The following is a 17,293-nucleotide window of genomic DNA, read 5'->3' on the forward strand; positions in this document are numbered from 1 at the left end:
GTTTCTAGCTTTTTTTCGACTGGAGCCGAAATTGCTAGGGGGCAGGTTGAAATCTACCAAACCAAGGGCCTGAGCTTAGGAGTGGCCCGGATAGCTTCTCAAAAATAACATTTGATTGTGCTATACTATGTCGGGATCCAACACTGTGGTTCTCAAACACTGAATTTAAGAATATATGTTTTGCTAGTCGAACAGGTGGTTGCATAGAAGGCGTGTCATCAATTCAATTTTCATAGATGTTTTGCTAGTCGAACAGGTGGTTGCATAAAAAGCATAAAAAGCGTGTCATCAGTTCAATTTTTATAACTGCTTCTGCACTGACATATCCTAACTAATAATTGATAGAATGATAGGTACCCCACTCAAGTCCCCACACAACCTAAGACTCAAGGGCAGAGAGAATGGAAAGACCTTTGAACCGTTTTTAATGGAGTTGGTGAAAGACCTTTGAACGCAGTTGGATGTTAACCTCCTGCCCATCCACTTTAAGAACATTACATTTGTGTTTTAAAAAAGATAGTGTTACTATGAATCTTTTTAAATCTAACAATCAGATATAATCACATGTATTCTGAAACAAATATATATAATATTCTTAGAGTACATATTTTAGATGCGTCAGAAACGCAAAACTCCCGTCAATTTAGATATTATGGCTAGCTTGTATAAAATATCTCTTATTTTGATTTAGAAATGGGGTAATAATAATGTAAAATATTATGGAAAATCATGACATTTTATGTTTCATATCAATCAACAGCATTCAGCTTGTGACTGATAAGAAGTCTGTCGCTATTACAGCATATGCCAAACGGATATGGACAACACTGATTTGACCCCAACTTCCTGCACAATTGTTTTTTTCAGCTTTTGGACATTAAAGTTTGATCCTCCAATCGTTCGAATTAGAAGGAATCAAACGGGCTATCAACAAAAAAGAAGAAGTTGAGGCTCTCCTTTGGAATTACTGTTAAAACGTTGGCCTCTAAGAAAAATTTCCAAGGCGGCGAGGGCCCGTAGTATGTATAGCGTGCGGACACACAGACCGTCCCGCCGTGCGGTCTGTCTGTACCTGCGTGTTTGTGTTCGTGTGTGGCCGCCTGCGACGGTTTTTGGGCGGAGAGACCGGGGAGAGCGTTGACAATGGCGTCCGATCGTCTCCGTCTGTTGTGTGTCCTCTTCTTCCTCTTTTCAATCCTATTCTCCTCCGCCTTTCTTCAAGGTAAAATCATCTCTCTCTGTGAAGTCCGTCGTATGTGCGTCTCTGGAAGAACTCATGTTTTAGCTTTTTTGGTGAAATTTGCTTTCTCAAGCTTTCACCGGGTCGGTTTTCTCCCTGTCTCTGCAATCTATGATGAAGTAAAATGTTGCTGAGAGAATTCATTTTTCGATTGGAAAATATCGTGGCTGGCGTGATGTTTCGCTGAAATTCGGTGTGAGATGGTTAAGAAAAATCGCGGACTCTTTCGTGTTCCTATTGTCGTTGATGATTTATGTTTCTAAATATTGGGGAGGCAATATGGTTGAAATTATATGGCTCTCGGTTTCGAATGCACTTCTTGGACAAAGTTGCAGATTGAGGTATTGTTCGGTTATTCTCGTTAAGGACGTTGATTTGGACGATTTCGGTTTAGGCTGGGTCGCTGCATCTCCACGTCGTTAGGTAGATCCAAGCGAATATCCGGAAACAGGAACTGGTTCTGTTATCGAAATTTCTGCTGTCATGTGACGATGTTGGCCTATGAATGCAGTAACCGTGTCTATCATGTCGTATCTTTCTTACCATCCATTCTGTTAGGTTTAGAAGTTAGGAATGCTTAGAGTAGCTTGAATTGTCGCTTGGACATCCTTGCATTTCCATTAAAAAAGAAGAGGTAAGCGGGAGAGTTGCGACATCTAACTACTGGTCTTCTTTCGTAAGAGTTTAAGTTGCATCTGAGCAGTAAGATTATATGTAAGGTCTTCTTGTTGTGTGCATGTACAAGAAAATGCGCATAAGGAGAGGCAACTTGCATGCTTTTGGGCATCATTCTTGGCTTCCCTATGAGGAGGCTTATAGGAAAATCTAATGTTCACTTGTTGGAAATTTGTCTATCTGCTCGTTTACCATGTGTTGGAGCTTGTCGTATTACATTTTTTAAAGTACTTAATGTTGATATAATTTCTGTAGTTGTAAGGTGTCAAGCAGATGCCGAGACTGATGGAGCTGAAGTTCCCGAGGGAGGTGACCTTGGAATTGTTGGCGATGATATCCAGGATTTATCCGAGGTTGTTTATGGGCCTGCTCCTGGAGTGGAAACCATGTGTATTTTCCCAAAAAATGCTGCACGAAGTGAGTCCTCCTCCTTCATGGTTATTAAACTCTCTTTTTAGAGATCCCAGACTGTAAATGTATAGGTCATTGACAACTGTGCTGTAAATGCAGTTGTCCCAGCAGGAGAAAAAGCTGAATTACTTATAGGCTTGAACAATGGAGGTAATTTTGTTCATCATTCTTTGGGAGTTGTATCCACTATTCTGCATATTTGATTTTGAGTGTTTCCAAGAGTTCCTTGGCGTGAAAATTAACAATAAAAAAAAATACATTGATTATGTGCATCTTTATAGTGTAGTTACATGTTTATATGTATTAACATTAGAGTAGGACGATTTCTTCCAAGTCACGAGGTAATTTTCTTCATCATTCTTTGGGAGTTCTATCCACTACTCTGCAGATTTTTGAGTGTTTCCAAAAGTTCCTTGGCGTGAAAATTAACAATAAAAAAGAAGTTGGTGACGTGCATCTTTATAGTGTAGTTACATGTTTATATATATTAACATCAGAGTAGGACAATTTCTTTCAAGTCACAAACTTTGAGAAAGCAAGAGACTGTATGGTCCATAAGTTTTACCGGGCAATGAGAACATGTATCTCAGATTTCCTAAGCAATTGGTGATTTGCCCATTTGAAGCAAATAATGTAAATCATTGCGGTAAAATGGAACCCTAAGTTTTGTTTATATGAGAGGCTATGTGAAATATTTTCCATGTTCCACCAATACATGAAGGTGTTCTTCCTGGTCTTACAGGGATCTTTCGGCTTGCTTGTAGAATCTTGAAGTTGCAAGCATGATTGTCTTTATGTAAAAGTTCTATTGACTAGCTTTGTAGTCTTTGTGGCATCCTTTGCTTTTCTCCTTTTTGCTTTTCATCACTTGGTGATACAAGAAAACATTAAGTTAACTCTTGATTTTTTGTTGGTGTCTTTGACCTGAGTAATGCCCTTATTGTTTATTTTTGTGGTTTATGCATGTGCATATGCTTTGCTTCAGATTTTTGTTTGCAGGCTTATCATTTACTTCCCTTTTTCTTACTGTCTCAGCTGTCCAAAATTGTGACGTTTTGCAGGTGAGGTACCCTTGAAAGTTCAAGCTATATCAGCAAGTCTTCATCTTCCTTTTGATCATCGGCTGCTTGTGCAGAATTTAACATTGCAGGTACACTGAATTGGTTAATGAACTTTTCTTGTGGACTTCCAAATGGACTTGAAAGAACTTACTGTTGGCAGTTTGTTACATAATTCAAACTCAATATGGCATGCTATTGTCCTTCTCTTTCAACACATTAGAAGCATATGCCAATGTGTCCACTGTGATTTTCCATCCTTTAAAGTTTAAACTGATTTGTCTAATCTAATTTTTGTGCAACTATTACAGGAGTTTTACAATGCATCAGTTCCAGTGTCTGTTCAGGCTACATTTCCATATATATTTGCTGTAAACAAATATCTACAGGTACCCATGGTTAAAATGCTTCTCCAATCTCCATCTTTTCTTTCTAGTGCATGGTAAGGTGGTTATGCAGGACAGAGACAGAAAACTTTGATCTTTTGCTGTCATGATAAGCTTTAGTTATATGTGAAGACATCTGTTTTTGCCTGCAGCCTGGAGCATTTGATCTAGTTGGAACTATTGTGTATGAGGTAGATGAGCAGCAGTACAGTAGTGTGTTCTACAATGGCACCATTGAAGTCGTTGAAGCTGGTGGTTTTCTGAGTGTTGAATCCGTTTTCCTAGTAACACTTGGAATTGCCATTACTGGCCTTCTGGGTCTGTGGATTTATGGCCAAATACAGAATCTGTCCAAGGTAATGCATGTTATGTTTTTTTTTGTTTTGCCTCCTTCTCTGTACCACAATAACATTGTGAAAAAACCATGGGATCTGAATTAGTATAGTTAAAACTTTAAAGCACGGATCTGTTGTTTCCCTTCAGTGGTATGGTAGGTTGATGTAATGTCTGGCTTTGGTATATATAGTACACTCTGGCATAGCATAGTCACATAAAAAATAATATATAAGGATATCAATATTTCTGTATATTTTAATTTATATTGTTGAGTATTTGATGATTTGTGTTGTTTGATGCAGCCTGAGGTGTTTCTCATGTTTGAGTCCATACTTCTTGAGTGTTCTGCTTTTGCATTGAGTTGGAACCACCTTGTTGTTCGGTTCATTTATTATGGTTTTCTTCCTGGTCAAGTTTAGTCTTTTATGACTTTAGGTTGCTTATGAATGTCAGGTAAATATTCAGCAGAAGGCCCTTGAATTGGGATTTTTTCACTTAGATTCCCCTTTAGTGACCTTTTTTGAAGTATATCTCTGGTGAACTTAAACTCCCAGGTGTCAGAAGAGCATAAGAAGTGTATTCTTGATGTTATATGATGCTATAGTTTCACATTTTTGCATCCCAAGGCCTTGTCCATTTTCTTCTTCTTTTGAATGAGAATTGGGGGAACTGTTACGCGCTTATGTCCTTCAGGCAACTCAAGGAAAGAAACATCGTTGGTGTTCCATGTTCAGTTTACTTAAAAAGTTAAAAACTTAAAAGCGTTGTCATAAATATTATTTATGGTTTTTATATGAGGTCTTTCTCAGGTACTAATCAGGAAGATTGCTTTTCCGGTTTTCCCCAAAAAATCTTAGGAATTTGAAAATTAAAAAATGATAGAGAACTTATGAATATTTGAGTTTCTACTAATTTTCTTACAAAAGCATTGATAAAAAATCAAAATAGTTATTTAAATATTAAAAGCAACATTAGCAATTTTAAAGCATAATATTTTTTAGTTATTTAAATATTAAAAGCGACATCAGCAAATTTAAAGCATAATATTTTTTTTCTGGGAAAGGGAAAAAAAATCTGATAAAAGCAACTTTTTGGCCTTTTATTTAAATATCATAATTTTTCAACCTTTTTTCCATTTTTTGCTTTATTTGCATTGTTTTTAAAAGGTTATATTTTGAGAAGAAGCAAGAGGTGTACGTATCTTCCCAAGTTGGACATTAGTTGTGCCTGAAGTCTTTGCTTTTGCATTCTGCTTATGATGTCGATTGCTTACAGAATCTGAAGGTCCTATTTATGATTAAGAACAATTTTAGACTTCTCATTAGAGTAACTGGCAGATTCAGGTTGTCCATTATGTAAACAACGAGAATATCTGTACTTTCAAAATGCAGTTAAGAAGACATTGACTACCATATTAAGGAATTCTCTTATTGTGATCTGATGATGAACACACTTATCTAGGGATTGTGGTGTTATTAGGCTGTAGTTTAGGCTACATGGCTTAATGCCTCTTATGCCCCACTAATCTATCTCTTTTCGTATCTTACTTGTAAAAGCTTCAGGTTCCACATGAGGTGTAGAATTCCCTGATAAGGCTTCGTCCTCTCCATAGAAACTTGTGGCACAATATAGTGATTTGCAATTCCTTTTCCTTTCCAGCTGACACTCGTTTCTTTAAAAGATCATGTTTATTATTTTAAGAGCACCCTTAAATTATTGCCAATTAAAATTCATATAAAATAAATTTATATGTGGTGTTTCGATTGGATGACACCTCGAGAAATGATTTTTGTTAAAACCTGGTTTTGTAGAAGCTGATCTTTTAATGTGTTTTGAAAAAACAGTTTTATGTTTGGCTGAAAAACTGGTTTTGAGTGAATAACCTGGTTGGAGGTAGTTTTTTCGCTCACACATGAAAATACATTAAGCCAGGGTTTCTGAAAACACCTTTTCTAGTACACCCAAACATTCCAAAAACGGTGTTTTGGAGGCAAAATGACGAGGCCATTTTAGCATGCATTCAAACACACCCATTGTGTATTTGAGCATATAATTTTAGAATCGCTAATGGATCTTATTGCCCAAAAAGTTAGGCTTAACAACTTGCTGAAAATTGGGAAGCTAATTTCTTTGCTTAATTAATGTTCATCAGCTTATAGAAATGCACTTATAACAATCAGATTACATTATATATCTTTTTTTTAAATGGGTTAGGATTATACTATTGTTGTTTGATCGTTTATATATGATGTTTGCTTGATTGTGTTTGTCTCTTAGTTTTTTATTGTTCTGTCTAGATTATCACCTGTCTGTCTACATAAATATGATGTGATTTTGTAAATGATGCTTATACTCTAAAGTTTCAATACAGAAAACAAAGAGGGTAAAAAAGGTGGAGGTAGGAACTGGAACTACAGATAGTGACATGGATGAATGGTTAAAGGTGCTTTCCCTCTCTCTCTCACACCACACACACAGAGACACAAATATCTTTAAGTGGGCAGAAGCATTTAGTTACTAGTGTGTGTTTGTGCAAAATATGAGATCTTTTGGAGATGTATGAATGGGGGGTACACAGGCACATGCTGGTCCATAACTACACGCAAACGTGCAATGTGCATTCCATCTCATGGATGTCCAGACTAGAGCTTAACTTGACAAGTAGATAGGTTAAAGTCTAACATCCACTTTGTTCATGCCCAAGACTAGCGGCCTTCCCTGTTGACTTGTTATAGAACTGGGGCTTGTGAATGCATAAAATAAGAAAATTGATACATGCTGTACAAAGTAATATCTAACAGCTCTACTCTCCTCACTTTCCATTCCTCTTTCCATGTATTGCTTCTGGTGGTAACTTAAGGATAGTTTATCCAAGTTGTTTTTGTGAAAGAAAAATTGATATATCGACCATCCACTTGGTTTAGAAATTCTCAGGTTTGTTTTGAAAAATAGTTTATAAATTTAAGACACCACCAAAGAATTATCTTTCTGGAAATCCAGTTTTCCAATTCTTATGGTTGAATTTAAGACACCACCAAAGAATTATCTTTCTGGAAATCCAGTTTTCCAATTCTTATGGTTGATTGTAGACTCTTGGATACCTGAGGAGTATACAAGTTCTCGATTAATTAGTTCAAGATCTTGGGCTTGTCAAAGTGGATAGAAGGTCCTGTGATGCAAGTAATTTGAATTTTGAAGTACTGGAACTTATTCAAGGTTTCTTGCTAATGGTACTCAGTTTCCTGTAATGTATGAAACTGGTTTATATTCATTTCGGTTTCTTAATTATTCAACGAGGAAAATGAATCTTTAGCATTTGATATCTCACTAATATTGAAGAAATACTTTTACAAATATCAAGTTATGATGCTTTATATATCTTTAAATTCTTAACCTTGTCTTTGTGTAAACATTAATCTATCTCAGATCAGCCCTGTTTGCTGGGATGTGTTCCATGTGTATACCTACTATAATGAGTTGTACCATCTGAACTAGGTCAAAGCATTCACCTGTGTGGTTCCTCGTATTTCAGCCAATGCTGCCTTGCCTTTTCGGAAAGATTGTATTACTGAACTGTCCTTAGGTGTGGTACTTGCTGAGAAAATTATTTCGTTGGGAAGGAATTTTATGCATGTTTCCTAATAGGAAGTCAAGTTGTTCCTTATCTTTAGCAAGGATGTCGCCATGTACCATGCACTTTCCAAAATCCATTTGCCAAAATAGTATCAATTTCATCATACATACACAAGGTGCTTTTTTATTAAAACCTGATGGTGATTCTTCTTTTATGCTGGAGACATATTTCAAGTTGCATAAATTTGTTGACAAATAGTTCACGTAATTATCCATTGTAACTTTAAATTGTTGTATTGGTACACTGGCATATTTTGGTGGCTGAGGAAACATACATGTTGATAATTTCTTTTGATTATCTTTCCAGGGCACTTCCTTTTCTCAATCTTTGTCCCAAAAGTCGAAAAAAAAGAAGTAGGAGCCTTTGGCGGCTGCAGGAGAAAGAATATGCAAGCATCTTCTTTTGTCATAGGAGGGATGGTTTCATCAATCATGGGTATGAAATTTAGGTATCTGTTGCACCTGTGCTTTTTTCTCATCTAAGCTTGCCAATTGCCATTGGTGATGCTGAGTTGACTTGTACTGCTAATACAAGTATTTTTCAGGATAGGCTAGTTTAGGAATTTTCGTTGAAAACAATTTTGGGGGATGAACTTGCTTATTTCTTATTCTACGGTAAATTATAATTCTTTTAGCGTATAAAATTCTCTATATTAGTGAAATCAACTATATTTGTCTGAGATGCTAACGGTTGATATGGTAGCAAAAAGAACGGTTGGGTTCCATGTGAATTTTGGGACGTGAATGTTATGAACTTTGCAGAAGTGAACGTTCTGAGTTGAGATAGATTATATACGTTGACGCATGGTACTAGTAGGGTAACTTGGCATGTGATGCCTGCTCAAATTGATTTTTGCAGTTCACATCCAATGCACAATCTATGGCTCTTGGAATATGTAGTAGGAAAGTAATGGCTATGGCTACTTGTATGAACCAATATGTCAATATGATTGGCAGCTCGTAAATCGTAATGGCTGTGACCGCCAACATGAGCCAATATATCAATTTTGTCGACAGGCACATACTTTTATAAAAGGTAAATGACAATTTTTAGGTTATTAGCTATTACCTTTTCAGAGAAGTACTTTGCATGTGAACCTGTGACATTATATTGGTGTTTGTAGTTCTCAAATTACTCGGTGTACATATTTAAGTAGCCTATGTAAGGTCGGTTCAACTTGAGAACCATGAAACGTTGGATGTAATAGAAAGCTACTTTGAGCTATCTGATCAAACCGATCAGGTGGGTTGAGTGGTGCTATATGACGAGTTGCAGTTTACAATCCATGTATGTGTTCACATTTTAAAAAAGTTCAAATTTTCTGCTGCAACATGTAGATGACACAGTTATCGTCATTTTTTCTAGCTCCTGTAGATTGTGAACATGTTTGAACCCTTGGAAGTTTGGCACTGCTCTTGCCATCAGCTCGTCGTTGAGAGATGGAAAAACTGAAATAATCATAACTGGGTTGATCGCTCTTAAAATGGCCTCCTATAACTCGTCGACTTAGCTGTGGCCGAAGTATGCAGGTTTGTTTTTGTATTCTCATCCGCCGGCTTTTTCAAATGCTTCAGAACAAAATAAACAAGAGTGTGCGTGCGTGTGGGTGTGTGTGTGTGTAGGGGGAGAGAGAGAGAGAGGGAGGTTTCAATTCTTCCCCCCTACCCTGCAACCATTTGATTGGAGGGGATCAGTCTCAACAGGCTGCTATACATTTATATATTGGAATGAGAAGGGTTCCAATGAAGGATCGTGCGGACGGAGGCTCCCACTATTTATTAGCAGAAAATATGTACAGGAAAAACCAGTGATGCAAAGCTTTATCAACAAAAAACACGCCTCAGAAAGGCTCCCAGTGGCACAACCTGCCACTTCAACGACCACCCCAAAAAGCCAAATCCAAAAACGGTCCACAGGCCAGAAACCGCCCATGTGAAGACTACAATGTAGTTTCATTTGGTGTTCTGTTCAACGTAGAATTTCAGTAGAAAATCCAATATCCAGCAAGATATATGAAAAGCCTTTAGCTGTCTTGTCATTTTCCCTCGGCTGGTCACTGAACTTCTTCGTCTGGTTCACGGCAGCCACCAGGACAAGCATCTCTTCGCTGCTCGCCACCATTTCTTTGGCATCAAATTGCTTGATGATATTCGGGTCGTTAGGTTGGGTTTCTGCGAGGGCTGCGTGGTACTTTCAAAGTTTTCATATAAACTAAACATCAAAAGCAAATTGAGAACTGTCGGTGAACAAGATATGGAAGGCATAATGGAAGAACTTTGCCAACAAGGTTCTTACAAAGCCAACAAAGATGGCACTGAGCAAGATAGGGTTTATGATCAGGAAAAAGAACAAGAACTGGATCTCAGCATGCATGTGGATCTCAGACATAGACCTGCTGGACACACTTTATTCTAAGTAACCCCGACTCTTCTATTTTACTGCCGCACCCGAGTTGCATCAAGTCGAGTGCGCACTGGACATGGGTGCAGTTCCTTCTCAGACCCGAGCCCAGATAAAATGTCATATTACTAAATTACTTATATAATAAATGTTGTTCTGATATTTTCCTATGCAATACAATTATTCAAGTATGTTATATACATTAATAACTAAATTGTAATAATAATTTATACATGCTTATTATGTTATATATATATATAATAAATTTAAAATAATAATAATAATAATAATAAAATACCATCGCTGCACCATCGCACCTAAATTTTTTGGGATGTACCGCTCCGGCACCCACACCCCGCACTCAAGTGACATAGACTTCATTTGGTGGATTTGGCCTAATAAAAAACCCATCACTTTTTTTTTTCCTTGCATTTCTTTTTAATTGACAATCATGTTGGATTGAATGACTTTGATTATATAACTGGGTGACTTTGAAAAGATGGAGTTACCATTCAATTTTTCTATGTATATACGGAGACTCACATATATATTTATAACCATAAAAGTACTGAACTGTTACCATTTTTTAGTGACATATTTTTAATTTGCAAAGAAAATTAATACTTTCATATGCTAATATCGGGGTTTCGTTTGACTTCGACAAAGTGTCCCAATGTACTGTTGAGACACTTATTCAGCATAATACAAGTAAGTGTTAATGACACTAAAGTTCATATTTCGGTTAATTTTTTTACTTATGTACCACGGGACAAAAAAATGAGATGCCTGCCTTCTATATGATATCTTAGCTAAAGTATTATTGACACTTGACCTTAGTCTCTAAACACCCTTTAAAGAGAATATATCGACTATAGAAAGTGTATTTAAGAGATGTATTTTTCAGGAATTTATATGTGATGCTATTTCATATGGGAGAAGGAAACAATTTAACTAACTTTGAAATGGATGTACCTTTACCTATTCGACTTATAATATATTCACGTATTCGGGTTCAAATTTAAATTTAAAAGAAAAAATGTTATATCATGTCCGAATCTAACTTCCAATTCAAAATTCAAGTCCAATCATATATCAAGTTTAAAGTCGTACTAAATTCAAATTTGAATCCAAATCATAATAGTTAAAAACAAACTTTCCAAATATGTAGGTGTTGGGTCATATTGATGTTTATTATTTGTTGGTATATCTTTTTAAAATCAAACTCAAATTTTTAAATCCGATATAGCCTACCATCATTCTACGTCTGTCGGGCATGCATTTTAATTTAGTTTAATTTAATTTAATTTAATTTAAACAAATAATTAAAAACAAAAAAAACAAAAATTGTAGTACGGGTCGGGTATGGGGCTTTTCGCTTGAATACAGAATCATTGCGCCGTAAGCCTGAGGGCTCCTGAGTCGGGCTCAGATCGGGCGTACGGAATCCAACCCGCTGGCTCACTTATCGATAGCCCTAGAGGATATAGCGAGCGACGAAGGCAGGAACTCTCCTTTAGGCTTAGGGTTTTATTTTCCTTCACTTCTCTTGCCTCCGCCTCTTCTTCGTTGCCGCGGAACTCTCATCGTTTACCGCCATGGCTGAGCAGGTTACTCTCTCTCTCTCTCTTGAGATACGTGGTAGCTTTCTGTTCTCCTGTATTACTGCCACAAAGGTTCTCATTGTCTTTTGGTAGATAATCGCAACATCCGCGGTGCATCTTCTTGGGGAATCCCTCTGGATGGCAACCATTCGAAAGATCTATTTGGCGAAATGCCTGAGATTTTGTAGTTTTAGATTTATACAGTTCGCTCTATGCTACCAAAACAGTGGAAGTTTTTGGGTGGTCTTCCGTCTTTACGTGGCGGACATGATTTGCCGCTTGTTGTGGGAAGTGGAAAGACATGGCGTATTATCGTGCTTGTGTAGTATAGGAGAGAGGCAGTTGGTTTTTGAATTGATTCAAGTGTTCATCTCTTTCCTGTGTCTATTGTGATTTAAGTTAAATACTGCCCTTTGAAACCATTGTAAACATAATGATTTCTTGATGATTTAGTAGGGGATAAACTAGAAATGTGGTTAGTTCATTGCCTCGTCTATGCACTTTCTAGATGAAAGAAGTGTGGTAGTATAATAGCTTTCATGTATATCATGACCTTGCAATGATAGAGAAAATTGATCAGAAGAATGTGATATGGTCAGTAACGTAATAATTTTCTTCTCACTCTGTAGTCATGTAACTAAAATCTGCGCGAGTCCTTGTTGCATATGCTTATCGGTGTTGGAGATTCATTGGACTTTACAGAGGAGATACCCCGAGTTACGACTGTGTCAACGATGTAATATCGGGCGTTTTGTCTAATTGTTGGTTTTTTTTTTGTTTCTATCACATTAAGTATAAGTTAGTTGGGTCTCCCATCTTTCACCTTCCAAGGAAGAAAATCAATACATTGATTTCTTGTTTCGGATGCTTGCAGACTGAGAAGGCGTTCCTTAAGCAACCCAAGGTCTTTCTAAGGTAAGGTTTGCCTAAATTTAGGCATCCCATGCACTACGTCTGTGCACTTTTCATACATGAATCTATTGTGCAAATTCTTGCAGCTCAAAAAAATCTGGCAAGGGGAAAGGACCAGGAAAAGGTGGCAATCGATTTTGGAAGAACATAGGGCTGAAAATAAAGACTCCAAGGGAGGCTATTGAAGGTCGTGACTTTAATCACTCTTTAAATCAATTATCTGGTGTTCTTAGTATCTATTTTCTATCAACTTAATTGTTCTCTCTGTCAATAATGTCCTCATGGTATCCTGTACATAATTTGCCTTTTGTATTAGCTTTTTTAGATTTATGTGAAGTCGTCATACAACGATGAAGAGAAATACCTTTCCTTGTAAAAGTTTTGTGCTTCTAGTTTTTTTTAATTTTAGCATCAACACTTTTTGTGACTGCTAGGTAGTGTTGGTGTTCTAAAACATGAATGCACCTTTTTTGAGTGTGTATTTTCATTTGCAGAAATGAATTTTATTTGATGGATAGTTCTTCAGAATAAGCTGGACTATGGATTTTTTACTTCACATGATAAAAACAAGTATTAGCACAGTTGTTCTGATTCTCGCTTGAAATAGTAATTGGCAAGGTAGTTTGGGATCTAAGATATTGTTTCTGACCATTCCATTAATATACCATCCTTTGTATCAAGAGATACACCATTTTAGATTTATGAAAGATTTGTTTTCCATGAATTTCAGTGCTTATTGGTATAATGTAATTAATACATGGTTAATTTACCTGTTAAAGATCGCCACAGAACTCTAGAAGGAACCATATAATCTTAAATTCTTCAAGAGAAAATCTTACTGTCACCGTAATTGAATTGGTGCTTACAAAGTGTGATGGGCTTTTAGTAAGCTAGCTTTTGTGCTTTACAGCGGGATCCAAATAAAGAAATATTGGCAAAAATTGCTGTATGAAGCATTGGTTAACATGTATGTCCCTTTGAGAGCTTTCGGTGTCTTCCTTGAGTTACTCTGATATCTTTATAATTCTTCTATTGATGGTTATTCTTAGAATATAATTTCCATGTGAGGAAGTTGAAAAGGGAATTCAGGTGGTATTGTGTAAAGCACCCAAGCAAAGAAAGGCATGGCATAGATTGTTTTAAGGAAATGCCTCAGCTATAGCCCATCTCTTTTTCCTGCATGATTTTGTTGAATTTGTCAGCTGCTTATTTTTTTCACGAGCAATTTGATGTTGATGTATGGCTTCTTTTTAAGAGTCAGCAGCAGGTGCCCTCTGCCCTGGCGTCCTGTCTGCCGCATGGAGCCAAGAGAAAACTTGCCAGATTGAAGATGGCTTGAATCTTTTATGTGGTTCATGCCACAAATTTTGGCAAAATCATTTTCCTATTCAGACACTCTTGGGGGTGTTGATGACAGTTCTGTGAACAACACTATCTAATTTCAAGGGGGTATGGTGTAAACTGTAAAGCACCCCAGGCAAAGAAGGCATGACCTAAATTATTTAAGGAGATGCCCCAGCTGTGACCCATCCCTTTTTCTTGTGCCTTTTTAGTGAATTTGTCTAGCTGCTTATTTTTTCACGAACAATTTGATGTTGATATATGGCTCCTTTATAAGAGTCTTACAGCAGGTGCCCTCTGCCCTGGCCTCCTGTCTGCCGCATGGAGCCAAGAGAAAACTTGCCAGATCGAAGATGGCTTGAATCTTTTATGTGGTTCATACCACAAATTTTGGCAAAATCGTTTTTATATTCAGACGGTCTTGGGGGTGTTGATGACAGTTCTATTCTGCAACACCTACCCAATTTCAGGGGTTAGGGTGTAAAGCACCCCAAGCAAAGAAGGCATGACATAGATAAGAGGATGCCTCAGCTATTTTGCCCATCTCTTATGCCATCTTGTTGATTTTGTCTGGCATGTTGATGTATGGCTATTGGCTCCTTTATAAGAGTCAACAGCAGGTGCCTCCTGCCTTGTCATCTTGTCTGCCGTGTGGAGCCAAAGAGAAAACTTGCCAGATTGAAAATGGATTGAATCTTTCATGTGGTTCATACCACAAATTTTGGTTAAATCATTTTTCTATTCTGACACAATTGGAGCTCTCATGAACATGGGAGGGACCAGGGGAATAACATTCTGTAAAATTTTGAACTATGTGGACACCCGTATGAGGATTTTAGATGGGGTTCTTCTGCAATATGGGTGGGGTTGTTACGCATGCATGTTGGATGTCTATGCTTTCTTCTCCTAAAATATGAAGCCTTCTTATGTTAAGTGGAATTCTTAGCTAATGGTTAAGTTAACCAACCAGTGCTTTCAGTCTCTTTCAAGCATACTTGTTGATGTTATTGTAGATTGATCAGTTGTTTGATGGTCAAGTTTCCTGAACACGTGTTCCTTGTGTGCATACATAAAACTAGGGTTGGAAATGTTCCCCACTGTAGCGCACCATCCACCCCCCACCCAAAAAAAAAAAGGAAACCCCACACACGTACACATAGAGCTTATATTAGTTCAGAATCTCACATTGTTGTATACTGTTACCTCAAAATGCGATCATTGTTGTGCAACTGTTTCATCATGCCTTGGAAGACTTGATTTGTTGATCAACAATGAAAGCTTTCTATTTCAAGTTCTAATACTTGGTCTTCGCATTTGGCAGGAACATACATCGACAAGAAATGTCCCTTTACTGGTGGTGTCTCCATCAGGGGCCGTATATTGCAGGGAACTGTCTACAAGGCTAAGATGATGAGGACCATCATTGTCCGGCGGGATTCTCTTCATTATGTTAAGAAATACCAAAGGTGAGAAAATACATAGAGCAGCCGCTAAAGTCTTTGTCTGTTTGATTTAAAAAATATTAAAAATGCCTTCATGCTCTGATCCAGATTTGAGAAGCGTCACTCAAACACTCCTGCCCATGTATCTCCGTGTTTCCGTGTGAAGGAGGGGGATCATGTCACCATTGGTCAGTGCAGGTGAGTCGCCAGTGGATTATTGCACCATCGGTTGAGTCTTCCTTTTACCTTCAGCTAACCATTCTTCTTTGCCATGTTAACAGACCATTGTCAAAGACGGTTAGATTCAATGTGCTGAAAGTCACTCCTGCTGGTTCCACTGGTGGAGGCAAGAAAGCTTTCACGGGCATGTGAATTTTCAGTTCCTCGTGTGCATTTAGCACCATCTTAGCTGGTGGTTATCGCTTCCGATAGGTGGTTATCAGTTTGATGGTTTAGATGCACAGAATCTTGTAGTTCATGGGATTATTACCTTTATTGATTTTCCACCTACTGTTAGCAGCTCACACTTTCTTGGAGTATTTGTTATGCGGTGTCATGTTGAACAAGCTAGTTGGAATGAAAAATTTTGGTTGGTTCGGAGCTTTTCGTTTGGAATCTTTGGCATTTCATTTGTATTATCTTTTTTGTCTTCTTGCAAAAAGTATAACTCAATATATATATATATATACATATATATATATATATATAGAGAGAGAGAGAGAGAGAGAGAGAGAGAACTCAAACAACTCTCTCTCTTTTGTGGAGGTCAATCACATCAACTCCCATTTTTTTAAAGAGTTTTTACACCTAATTTTCTTGTTAGAGTTGATACAATCTTCTCAATCCTAACTAGAAAGCGATCTAATCCTGAACCTTTATCTCGTGGATCAATCACATGAACTTTCAGATTTTAGAACTGAACCTTGGATTTTCTCGCTAGAATTGATGCAGTCTCATCTCCCCTAACTTCAAAAGCAATTTTAACCCTAAACCGACCACGCCCAAGCTTCCCTTAGTCTAAAAGAAAAAAAATGGTTTCTCCAAAAACATGACGATGTGATTAGAAAAGCGACCAAAATATTTATACGGAAGAGCCACCTTTATCTTTTCTGAAGGAATTTATGGTAAGTCATTTTTCATTGGTGTGTAAAAAGTGGACAAGTTTGGTCCTAATGTTGTGGGGGTTGGGTAGCTCTTTTTACAAAGCTCGACTTGAGCATATGGGTCCCTCACGGTATCTTGTGTCAGACCCAATGTTACCGAAAGTTGTCTGGATTGGCAATTCGAACTGAATCGGCGACAAACAGATTCAATTTGGTGGTCCGTTTATTTGGTTGCCGGTTTAAAGGGATGCACAACTTTTTAAGGATTTGTATTTTGAATTTTCAAGCAAGGACTTTTCCACCGAAAGTGGTATTCTTTAAATAACTAACTCGCCCTTGAAAAATAAAAGAAAACATTAAAAAAAACTTTTTTCATATTTTAGTCAAATTTTTTATTATTATTTTCAGTTATTTTTTACAAACATTTTTTTAAACATATTCGGCCCAGTCACAGTCGATTCAGTTTAGCAAGTCAATTGACCTCTGACTTGCTTCAAGAAAACGACCTGCTGGGTAGGTTCGCCACGTGCTCTAGCCACCATGCATATCTACCACCACCACTCTTTTTAAGTAACGCTACCAACCACCCAACTCATCCCTCAATTTCCCACAAATTACAAAGTTGTCAGCTAATTAGCAGAGGACCGTTAGGTAGAGCCGAAGGCATGCGCACGTTATTTTGCCTCTCGGTTGCCTTCTAGAAAGGGGCCTTTTAGTCTTTTTATAATTTTTTTTTCTTTTCATTTTCTTCCCC

At 37.4% G+C, this 17,293-nt stretch overlaps 2 protein-coding genes across 2 annotated transcripts; both read left to right on the forward strand.

The window, feature by feature from the left end:
* The first annotated feature begins 1,058 nt into the window (after positions 1-1,058).
* On the forward strand, positions 1,059-8,419 carry LOC116247104 (translocon-associated protein subunit alpha-like). Its single transcript, XM_031619063.2, has 8 exons — positions 1,059-1,222; positions 2,171-2,332; positions 2,426-2,476; positions 3,388-3,476; positions 3,696-3,773; positions 3,923-4,126; positions 6,478-6,549; positions 8,047-8,419. Exons 1-8 carry the CDS (start codon positions 1,144-1,146, stop codon positions 8,095-8,097), a joined length of 786 nt encoding a protein of 261 aa, XP_031474923.1. The 5' UTR covers positions 1,059-1,143; the 3' UTR covers positions 8,098-8,419.
* A 3,186-nt stretch (positions 8,420-11,605) lies between these two features.
* Positions 11,606-16,051, forward strand: LOC116249105 (40S ribosomal protein S11-2-like). The gene is made up of 6 exons (XM_031622243.2): positions 11,606-11,747; positions 12,616-12,656; positions 12,740-12,840; positions 15,316-15,460; positions 15,545-15,634; positions 15,718-16,051. The coding sequence occupies exons 1-6, from the start codon at positions 11,736-11,738 to the stop codon at positions 15,806-15,808; spliced, it is 480 nt and encodes a 159-aa protein (XP_031478103.1). The 5' UTR covers positions 11,606-11,735; the 3' UTR covers positions 15,809-16,051.
* Positions 16,052-17,293: the final 1,242 nt, after the last annotated feature.

Source organism: Nymphaea colorata, chromosome 2 (genome assembly GCF_008831285.2).
Source record: "Nymphaea colorata isolate Beijing-Zhang1983 chromosome 2, ASM883128v2, whole genome shotgun sequence".
Lineage (NCBI taxonomy): Eukaryota > Viridiplantae > Streptophyta > Magnoliopsida > Nymphaeales > Nymphaeaceae > Nymphaea > Nymphaea colorata.

Bases quoted from the DNA above. Each gene is read 5' to 3' on its own strand.
- LOC116247104 (XM_031619063.2), top strand. From the start codon at position 1,144: ATGGCGTCCGATCGTCTCCGTCTGTTGTGTGTCCTCTTCTTCCTCTTT. The intron at 3,477-3,695 runs GTACACTGAATT...CAACTATTACAG, and splicing joins TGCAGAATTTAACATTGCAG to GAGTTTTACAATGCATCAGT. The intron at 3,774-3,922 runs GTACCCATGGTT...TTTTGCCTGCAG, and splicing joins CTGTAAACAAATATCTACAG to CCTGGAGCATTTGATCTAGT.
- LOC116249105 (XM_031622243.2), top strand. The intron at 12,657-12,739 runs GTAAGGTTTGCC...AAATTCTTGCAG, and splicing joins CAACCCAAGGTCTTTCTAAG to CTCAAAAAAATCTGGCAAGG. The intron at 15,461-15,544 runs GTGAGAAAATAC...GCTCTGATCCAG, and splicing joins TATGTTAAGAAATACCAAAG to ATTTGAGAAGCGTCACTCAA.